Source organism: Nannospalax galili, unplaced genomic scaffold (genome assembly GCF_000622305.1).
Source record: "Nannospalax galili isolate Female #2095 unplaced genomic scaffold, S.galili_v1.0 scaffold443, whole genome shotgun sequence".
Taxonomy (NCBI): Eukaryota; Metazoa; Chordata; class Mammalia; order Rodentia; family Spalacidae; genus Nannospalax; species Nannospalax galili.
This window is the reverse complement of record NW_008352479.1, coordinates 3664946-3675186: the sequence shown is the minus strand read 5'-3', so window position 1 is coordinate 3675186 and position 10241 is coordinate 3664946. Positions and strand designations below refer to the sequence as shown.

At 48.1% G+C, this 10241-nt stretch overlaps 2 protein-coding genes across 4 annotated transcripts in view; one reads left to right on the top strand and one right to left on the bottom strand.

The window, feature by feature from the left end:
• Positions 1–517: 517 nt before the first annotated feature.
• On the bottom strand, positions 518–1333 carry LOC115067045 (kinesin-like protein KIFC1). Its single transcript, XM_029554267.1, has 2 exons — positions 1180–1333; positions 518–808 (listed from the first exon to the last, which is right to left on the bottom strand). Exons 1-2 carry the CDS (start codon positions 1311–1313, stop codon positions 649–651), a joined length of 294 nt encoding a protein of 97 aa, XP_029410127.1. The 5' UTR covers positions 1314–1333; the 3' UTR covers positions 518–648.
• Positions 1239–10241, top strand: part of Ano10 (anoctamin 10) — a 160127-nt gene continuing 151124 nt past the window's right edge. Inside the window, exons 1-2 of one of the 3 annotated variants that reach the window (XM_029554265.1) lie at positions 1302–1381; positions 5962–6165. The gene's annotated coding sequence lies outside the window, so the exon portion shown is untranslated. Of the gene's footprint in view, positions 1382–5961; positions 6166–10241 lie in introns of all 3 variants that reach the window. The other 2 variants (XM_029554266.1, XM_008849484.3) reach the window with 2 other exon arrangements.

The following is a 10241-nucleotide window of genomic DNA, read 5'->3' as shown; positions in this document are numbered from 1 at the left end:
GACACCTGCAACAGTGAGGGAACACTTGTCCTTCCAGAGGCAGCAGCTGGGAGAGGGAGATCTTGGGAGCCAGAAAACATGAAGTCTTGAAAGAGGTGAAGGTGAATTTTGGGTAGTGATTTGTTAAGGAGCAAAAGGGAACTAACAAGGGTCCATGCCATTAACTCAGCCCCACCTCCTGTGTTGGCTTTTTTTGTGCTGTTTTTCTTTTTAATGGAGATGGGTTCTACTATGTGGCTCAGGCTGGTCTCCAGCTTCTTGGCTCAAGTGATCCTCCAGCTTCAGCATTCTGGGTAATGGAGGCTACAAAGTTTGTGCGCTGTCTTAACAGACAGTTTTGTTAATGGTGAGATGAAACTAAGATGGTCTCAAGTGTAGAGTCCTTGTCTACCATGCACAAGGCTCTCCAGTATAAAGATTGTCCAAGCAAAAAGGGATTTTTTGAGAACATTTCCATTCAAACTTTATTTTTTCAAATCATTTAAATCAAAATATCAAAAGATGAATATGACCGAAAGTTCAGGGGATGAGAGAAGAGTGCAATTAAAAAACAAGTCTAATGAATCATTAATAAATTCTAAATGTAGCGAAGTTCATGGACAATTTGCCCTGGTTTTCAAAGGGGGAGAGAACTTAAGGACGTAATAATTACACACACAGTTTAGTCAAGTGTCCCCACTGCTGGGAGGCTGGGAGCGAGCCTGCGGCGTCCAACCAGAGCCTTGAAGAAGCCAACCCCGCAGCCGTGGGCGGAGCCTGGTGGGAAGAGGGAACCTGGGACGGAGGCGCAGGCCTGGGAGTGCTCATCCTGGAGGGAGGTGGCCGGGACCCAGGGGACCACTGCAGGGTGAGGTTCCAGGAAGGAATCCCACCCGTGCTTCTCAAAAGTCAACCACGAAATGAGACTGGATTCTGCAGTTTTCCTGGAGCTTCCGGGTCTCAGATCCGAGAGCCAGCCCCGAGCCCCCCCACCCACCCCACCAGCCTAAACAGCCGGTGAGACCCCGTCCCACCCGACCGGAACGACAGCCCGGAAGGCTCCGCCCGTCTCTGCAGTCTAGGTTACCTCACCCCACTGACTGCTCGGCAACCCAGTCTCTCCGTTGCGGTCCCGCCCAATCTGAACGGAGTGACAGCCAGAGGGCCCCGCCCCTTCACCGAGGCTCCGCCCCATCCTACCCGAGTGACGGCCGGAAAGCCCCACCTCTCCGCCGCGGCCCGTCCCATCCAATCCGAGTGACAGTCCGAAGGCCGCGTCCCCGGGGCGTTGACGCCTCCCGGCTGACCACGAGCGCCACGCCCCGGCCCCGCATCCCGCCGGCCCCGGGCTCGGTTCTCCAGGCTCTGGCCCAGACTCGAGGACGCCCTAAGCTGCGGCCCGGTGAGTGGAGAGGGAGCAGCTGGCTGAGCCCAGATGTCCCCCCCACCCCCAGCCCGTGGGAGGCTCCGCCCCGCGTCACACCGCCCTCCCGGGACCCTCCCCTGGGACCGGCACAGGCCTCGCCGGCCAGCGGAGCCAGAATGGAGGCCAGCGCCTGGCGGGCGGGGAATGCAGGCGGGCTAGGTGTGGGAGACACGCCTGGGAAGGGGCGGGGCGGGCTCTGATTGACGTCTGGGGGGGTCGGGGGTGCGGGCTTCCTCTGATTGAGGAGGATGCGGGGCCGGTTCTGTCACCAGGGGAGGATGCAGAGCAGGCGTTGATTGACGCCTGGGCCCCCAGGGTGCGGGCTGGCTCCGAGTCACGCCTCCCTGGCGGCCCAGGCGGAGGCCACTCACTGGGCCGTGAATAGTTCCAGGCTTCTGAGTGGGGCCCATTTGCACTTTAAATGATAGGTGCAGCAGGAACACGGGGGAATGGATGCACTGGGCCCTGCTCCTGTTGTAGCCTCCACCACACCAGCTGGGGTCATGCCTAGAGGTCCTAGACTTAGCAAAGTACACTTCAAGTTTGTTCACACTCCAAACAACAGATGTATCATATTCCCCTAGATCCTGGGGAGTGTACATCTAATCCTGTGGGCTTTAGAAATTTGAAGTCCACTGTGCTCTGAGATGCCTACTTTCTATTTGCCGTTAGAGGTCTAAGATGTTTCTAAGGGCTCATCCTGTCTTAACTTTAAATGATTTTAAATTAAGCCATTTATCATTTAGGTAGGATAAATTGTGAGAACTTGTTCACTGGGCTGTCAACCTTGTGTGAACAGCCGAGAGTGCTCACAAACTAAAAGGCTGTGACTTCACTTTTTATTTTTGTGTGTGTGCACATGTGTATATATGCATCTTCCTGTGTGCCTTTGGGCACAAGGATGCTACTCAGGCCTGTGGAAGACAGAACAGCCACAGGTGTGGATCCTGGCCTTCTGCCTTGTTTGACAGGGCTCTCTTTTTGTTGTTTACTGTGCTGCAGACACAAGGGTAAGTGTCCCTCAAACTTTGGAGGATTCTTTGGTCTCTGCCTCCCATCTCACCATAGAGGCACTGGGATTACAGAAGATCTCTACCCTTGTCTGGTTTACTCTAGTTCTGGGGATCTAAACTTAGGTCTTCACATCTATGTGGTGAGCACTTTACCCTCTGAGCCATCATCCTTTAACCATTGAAAGTTCACACTGAAAACCTGCTATTAATTTTTCTATTAAATATTAGAGATTTGTTAGTACATGGTTGGATTTAAAGCATTAGGGCTGATCTAAGTAGATACATTTGTCAAGTGTTTAGATGTTGTCTATGCTACCTTAAGTCTGTTCCTCACCAGTGTCGGCATACATTTTTTGTAATTTTTTGCTTTTATAAAAAATGTAAGGCCTCTGTTTTTAGAAGTCGTCAGCTCAGAATGTTGAGTATTCTATGTGAATCCAAAGCTATTATTTTTAGTGCATAGGAATTTGTGTATGTATATGTTAGAAAGAGGAAAACGAGAGACTTGTGGTGAAGGGATATATATTTTGTAAAGATTTATTTTATTTTACTGTTTTTGGAGACAAGTCTCCCTATAGCCCCAGCTGGCCTTGATATCACAGAGCCCTGACTCCCTCTGCCTCTCTAGTGTTGGGACTAAAGGCATGTGCCACCACGCCCAACAGGATTTATTTTATTTTTAATAATGTGTGTGTCTGTGTGTAGGTATGTGCACATGTGAGTGCAGGTGCTCATGGAGTCCAGAAGAAGGTCTCAGAGCCTTTGGAGCTGGAGTTATAGGTGTTTGTGAGCCTCCTGTTGTGAGTCCTTTGGAAGACCAATGCATGCTCCTAACTGCTAAGCCATTTCTCCAGCCCCAGGAAGAGATATTTTATTTTCTTTTTTTGAAATATTTTTGGGTTTATAGAAGAGTTGCAAATATGAGAGTTCCCATGTGCAATGACTGAAAACAGGAAACCAAGAGTGATACAGTTCTGTTAATACCCACAGACTTTAGTCAAATCTCACCAGTCTCCTGCACGTTTTTGATTCAGTGTAGGATCTGCCTTTGGATTTAGTTGTCACATGTGGTTAGGCTGCTAATGAAGACACCCTCCTAAATGGGGTGGCAAGGCACAGAGCAGTGCCATAGAGCCAACACCTTCCAAGATTCATCTGAGGAACCCTATCTTTCTTTCCTACGTAGGCAAGTTACTGGTTGAATAAATTACCAACAGGGTACTTGTTTTTGTGTGCTGATTTTGTTTTTTAAAGACAGGGTCTCCCTGCAGCCACAGCTGGCCTGGAACATGCTATGTAGATCAGGATGGCCTCAATCTCACAGAGATCCACCTACCTCTGCCTCCCAAGTGCTGGAATCAAAGGTGTGCACCACCACACCCAGCAAGGGTACCTTGTCTTGTGTGTATGTGTTTGTGTGCTGTGCGTGTAGTAGACCAGAGGTCAACTTCAGCTGTCTTTCTGAAGTTGCTCTCTACCTTGTTTTGAGATAGGGCCTTTCATTGGCCCAGAACTTGCCAGTTAGGCTAGGCTGGCTTGCCAGGGAGACCCCAGGGATCTTCCTGCCTCCACCTCCACAATACTGGGATTACAAGTACAGGGGTTTTAATGTGGGTTCTGGGGATTGAACGAAGGCCCTCATGCTTGTATGGCCAGCACTTTACTGACTGAACATTTCCCCAGCCCCAGCAGGGTAGCTTTGATGACGTTCATGTATCATTTCCAAGTCATCAGCTTGTTATAGAAGACAAGGACTGATCCAAGTAACCCAAGCTTCTTAGGCTCTTAATTAGGATGAGAATTGACAGCAGGGATTTCTCAAAAGTAGAGTGCCAGGTGCCAATTCCTGTCTTGGAATATTTAGGAGGAAAGAGTAATGTCTTTGTTAGGGTGACCAACTTGTCCCATTTTTAAAATGAAAATCTGTTTCCAAGGAGCCTGCTCAATCTGGGGTGACCTGTCTCCCATGTCTGGGAAAAACCACAGTGTGCATCTGACTTTCTTGCAGCCAGTCCTGAGTAGACAGAGGGCATGAGAGAGGAAATGTTTGAGTTTTGCTTCTCTGGGAGCCGGTGGTGAGGAGGGAGCCTGGGTGGGGCAGAGGCTGCCTTGGTCCCTGCAGTCAGGCCCAGCTTGGCTCTGTGTCATGTTCCCATATGGCTCTCACCTGTCTTGTGTCTCCCAGAGAGTCTGAGGGTTAACGTTCCCACCATGTTCCTTCCGAGTGTGGGTATCATCAGCTACCTATGAAGCTGGTTAGCGAGTGTTGTATGACAGACCTTTTTTTGTGGAGACACGACAGACAGACAGACAGACAGACAGACAGACATGTACATCAAATCACTCCCAAAAAGGAATCCATGACAGACCAACACTGAGGTTCAACTTGGTGAACCAATGAGATTTTACTGGGCTACTGACAGGTGCATGGGTCAGCGGTTTCTTACAGAAGCAGGGACCACTCAAAAACAGCTGTATCGCTGAGGAGCCCACCCACCACAGGTGACTACTCATGGAAGCTGCAGGCCTGAAGCTCACTGTATGACTTGCAAGCAGCTCAACAGGTCTGAGAAATCTCTCCTAGCAGTTCTTACTGCTTCTGTAAAGCTGGGGAGGGGTGTTGCACAGTCCTTCAGTCTCCACCTTCCCAGACATGTGACATTTGTTTACCTCCTGAGTCTCTTGAATCTTTGCCTCCTGCAGGGAAATGTTTCAATTTGGAGGAAATAGCTGGATAACAGTGAGAAGCTGTAGCTAGAAAGGGCAGGGCCCCAGCTGACCTTCCACCTTCACTCTACCCTCCTCAGGGCAGACCTTGGTCCTAGGTCTGAGGTAGGATCCAACACTTGGCCTGCCTATCTGTGTTTTGGAGGATGCCTCTAGTCCTGACCTGCATCCCCAGTTCTCTGCTGGTATCCTGGCCCTTTTCCAGCCCTGGCCCTTAAACCTGCATCCTTTCCTTGTAGGCAGTCCCTCTCACCTCCAGCTTGGTCAGAGTTGGCCTTTGTTTATTTGTCTGCTTTGCACTGAGTTTTTTTTTTTTTTTTAATAATTTGGCTCCCATTTCTTCTTTAGTCTCAGATAAGGTGATGTGGGGGGCACATTCATGTCTGTGTTTAATTGAGACAGGGTCTCACTCTGTAGCCCAGGCTGTTCTGGAATTGTCTGTAGTCCTCTGGCTGGCCTGCCTCAAACTTGCCATCCTCCTACTTTAACCTCCTGAGTCAGCTGGGATCACAGATGTGCACGGCCATGCACCACCGGTTCTGGCTTAATAACGTGGCTCTTAAAAGACACCCTTGTGGGCTGTTTTCTTCTTAACCTTTGCATTTGTGATAATTCCGTCGATTTTTAAAATCTAAACTCTGGAAGCTCATAATCCCCAGATTCAGCCCTCCACCTTCTTCTAAATCCCCTTCCCCCATAGCTAAACCCACAGTGTTTTTTTTCTGCATCTTAACCACCATGGTTAAGATTTTCCCTCTTGTGGGCCAAGGATGCAGTAACTGATGTGAAAACCATTTGGATCTCATTCCTCCACAGGTCTCTCTGCTTCATTCAGTTCAACAAATGATAAAACATAACATAACTCAAGGCAGCTTTCTTGATATTGCCCAGGGCTCTGAGGAACGGGGTTGCCCTGCCTTCTGGTCACACTTGGTTGTCTGTCACCCTGGCATGTGATCCTGACTAAGGGGGAGACCAGCTGTGGAAGGGGCAGTCATCTGACTCCCCAGTGCCCTAGAGGTAGGCTGCTGAATTCTTGCAGTTTTCCATTGTACCAACACACTCAAACCTCAGGTCCCCTGTCTGGTATTTTGGTTCCCCCTTTCTGTGCTGTGTGGGTGGTAAAGGTAGGGCAAACCTTGGTGAAATGGGGTTTCAGAATCAGTTTAGGCCAAGGCTGCCACATTGCTTCTTCCTCTTACAGTTTTTCACCACATTCCCCACACTCATGTCGTTGTGGCTGCCACTGAGCGGAGCAGGCCAGCATTCCACTGCCAGTTCCCACAGGGTGAAAGTCTGTCACGTAGTAAAAAATCATAGTAAAATCAGTTTTGCCCTTTGTCATTGTTCCCTTTGTTCTGCATCTTTCTTTTTAAAAAAATATTTTGCTATTTAGCTCAGGCTGGCTCTAAAGTCCCAGTCCTCCTGCCTCAGCATCTCAGCTGGGATTAAAGGCATGCTCTACCATGCCTGATGAAGATTGTTTTTATTTGACAAAATAAAATGTTGAAAACTTGATTAATCTTCAAATTTGGGAGTGGCATGAGTAGTTTATTCAACCTTAAAATTCCTATGTCCAAGGTGTACAGTCCAGATTGCATCATACTGACTGAATATTTCATCTTAGCCTTGGTTAGTCTAGTACTCCTGTTCTAGCTCCTTCAGTCATGTGGACTCAGCTCTTCCAAATGGACGTCTTTCTACAGTTGAAGACAATGCCATTATTCCAAGATGTTTCTTTTCTTCAGTGGTAGAAAACTTTTATTGTCTTCAACTCTCCCTTTGAGCCAAACTTCAAAGTAGAGCCTTGGAGGAGAGATGGAAGAGGGGATCTGCTCTATAGGTAACCAGTTCTCCAGGTATGCTATAGCTCAAAGGACAACACCATTGCAGCACAGGGGTGCAGAAGAGCGGTTGGTCCTCACAGGACTGTGAGCATCGTGTGCTGGGGCCAGGCTCAGCAGGCTGCCTTCCCTTTCCCTTCCTCACATGGCTTGCATTGATCACAACAGAACCTAGGCAATTCTCGCACCTGTATTGGATCTGATATGTGTGGTGTATGTGCACGTGTATGTACAGGTGTGCACGGCTGTATGCATACATGTGGGGGCCAGAGAAGGCTATCAGGGATCTTGCTCTGTCTTTCTCTGCTTTATTCCTTTGAGAAAGGTCTTAGACTGAACCCAGAGCTAGGCTGGTAGACAGCAAGCACCAGTGGTCTGGCTCTACCCCCACAGCACCAGAATTGCAGATGTACATGCTCACGCCTGGCTTTTTACATGGGTTATAGGGATTTGAACTTAGGTCCTCATGCTTTTGCAGTAAGTACTCATACCCGCTCAGCTGTATCTCTAGCCCAGACCTAAGATTTCTTGTGAGCTGAGGCATGCAGGTTGTAGCAAGACCTTGTTATTTCTGACAGTGATTCTGGATGTGGACTTTAACTTTATTGACTTCTAAGTTCACAAAAGGTAAAAGAGTCATTTTCAATGCCATCTACCCCTTCCACACTGGTGGTGTGACTGGCCAATGGATGTGATACGGGGAGAGAATAACATGGTGGATTGCCTCTGTGGCAGCATCTCCCTCTGTCTGGCTTTGGTGGGCTCCAGGCAGCCAGGCTTCTGCACAGATGCTCTAAGGAGGTGAGATGAAGTGCCTAGTCCTTCTGTGTCACGCGCTGTCAGCAGAAGGCCTCTCACTGATGGCTGACCTTTACTTAGGATAGTGTACAAAGCTAGTAAGCTTTTATGCAAGACTGGCATGTTTTCACTGTGGCAAGTAAGACAAATTCTCTTCTACTATGTAGTTTTAAAATAACGTTTGGCTTTCAGTAAAACATGATTTACATATACTGGTGAGAATGTAGGACTTTTATGCTATTTAGGAAATACGGAACCACCCTTTCCCCTCTGATTATAAAAAATACCAGCTCCTTGAAATTCAAACAAAAATGTAAAGAAGATACAAATCACCCTAAATCCTATTACCTATTCATTGGCAGACATATAGATAGCCTGGAACATGCACATGTATACACATGGATCCTGAAACATGTAGTGTATACACAGGTAGCCTGGAACATCACATTTTCACATTTGGGTCTTGGAAAATATACAAGTGTAGCCTAGAACATGCTCATGTACACACATGGGTCATGGAACATGCATGCTCCCACACATATGTGGGTCCTGGAACATACACACATACACACACACACACACACACACACACACACACACACGGGTCCTGGAACATTCTCATGTACATACAAAGGTCCTGAAACATGCAGGGTCACATACACATGTGGGTCCTGGAACATGTATACACACACACACACACACACACACACACACACACATACACACGGGTCCTGGAACATCCTTATGTGCATACACAGGTCCTGAAACATTCTCACATACACATGTGAGTCTTGGAACATGCTTATGTACATACATGGTTCCTGGAATGTGCTCATATACACATGCAGGTCCTGAAACATGCTTATATCCACACGTGGGTCCTGGAACATGGCACACATAAACACAAAAATAGCCTGGAACATTCTTACATACACACATGGTTCCTGGAAAATGCACTGCTACAGGCATGGCCCTGGAGTCAGCCTGCTGGAAAGCCTGTTGTTCTTGAGACAGATTGGATAAGCTGTTCAACCTCTTTTACTTGTACTCTGTTCTGTTTCTCTTTTCCTTTTGTGTGACAGTCTTGCTTTATAGCCTAGATTGGCCTTGAACTTAAAATACCACTGCCTCAGTCACCTGAGGGTGGGGATTACAGATGTGTATCAACCACCATGCCAGGGTCTTTTGCCTGTACTCTTTGGTAAAATGGAAGCATTTTAAAATTACATTTATTTACTTATGTGGTGGGAGGGAGTGCATGATATGGTGCATATGTGGAGATCAGAGGATATCTTGTGGGAGTTGGTTCTCTCTGCCATGTGGGTTCTGATCATTGAATTCAGGCCGTCAGGCTTGGTGGCAAGTGTCTTTACCTGCCCAGCCATCTCACTGACCCAGGGAGTTTTGACATTGCTCCTTCAAAGGGTCTGTGTGAGAATTAAAGAGTTAATTCACATAATCTGTAGACTGTATGTGGGAAATCCTGTGAAAGGTGACAGCTCATATCATTCTGATATTGCTGTTTTATTATGCACATTTATATGGAATCATACATTTTTCTTAAGGTAAGTTAGGAAATGACCTCCTTATTAATAACTAAATATAATTATTAGCAATATAGTTGGATTCCTGTAGTGAATGGTTCTGTTGTACCATTCTTTAGTCACTCTCCTGGTGAATGTTAGGGTATTGGGTCGTTTCTTTTTTGTTGTTTCTTTGTATAAATTCATAAGTCAATAAACAAGACCTGTAATGAACTTTCATATTCATACTTTGTTCAAAGATCACAAATTTCAAAAATGAAGCTGAAATGAACTTTTATATACATTTTAATTTTCTTTTGGGGGTAAATTCATAGAAATAACATTGTTATATTAAAGAGTATAGATATTTGCTCTCGGGGTGGGTCCATCGCAGAGCCCTCCATGCCTTGACTCCCCCGGCCTCATTCGCCCTTCCATCTCCCCCGCTGTTCTCTGCTCCTGGTTTGGGCCCTGCGCCATTCCTGGTCTTGGGTCTCCAGACACCTGGGGAACCGGTGCTGCTTCCTGATCCTTTTTGCCCAGGCCAGCTTGGGGCCTTCCTTGGGCTCCAGGAGCACTGTTTCTGCGGGACCTGGCCCCACCCTCACCTCTCCCTGCTTCCCGGACCTGCACCACTGGCTAATTCTCCTGGCCCGCTCTCCAGCCCTCAGGCCTCTCTTGGGGTAAATCTACCACGCAGCCCTCCGCGCCTTGACTCCCCCAGCCGACCTCACCCTTCCTTCTCCCCCGCTGTTCTCTACTCCAAGCTTGGGCCCTGTGCCATTCCTACTCTTGGGGCCCCAGACACCTGGGGAGCCAGTGCTGCTTCCTGACCCTTTTCACCTGGACCGGCTTGGTGCCTTCCTTGGGCCCCAGGAGTACAGCCTCTGGACCCAGTGCCCCCCTCCCCTCTCTCTGCTTCCCTGGTCCT

Bases quoted from the DNA above. Each gene is read 5' to 3' on its own strand.
- LOC115067045 (XM_029554267.1), bottom strand. From the start codon at position 1,313: ATGCGGGGCCGGGGCGTGGCGCTCGTGGTCAGCCGGGAGGCGTCAACG. The intron at 809-1,179 runs GTAGGATGGGGC...ACCTCCCTCCAG, and splicing joins GCTTTCCGGCCGTCACTCGG to GATGAGCACTCCCAGGCCTG.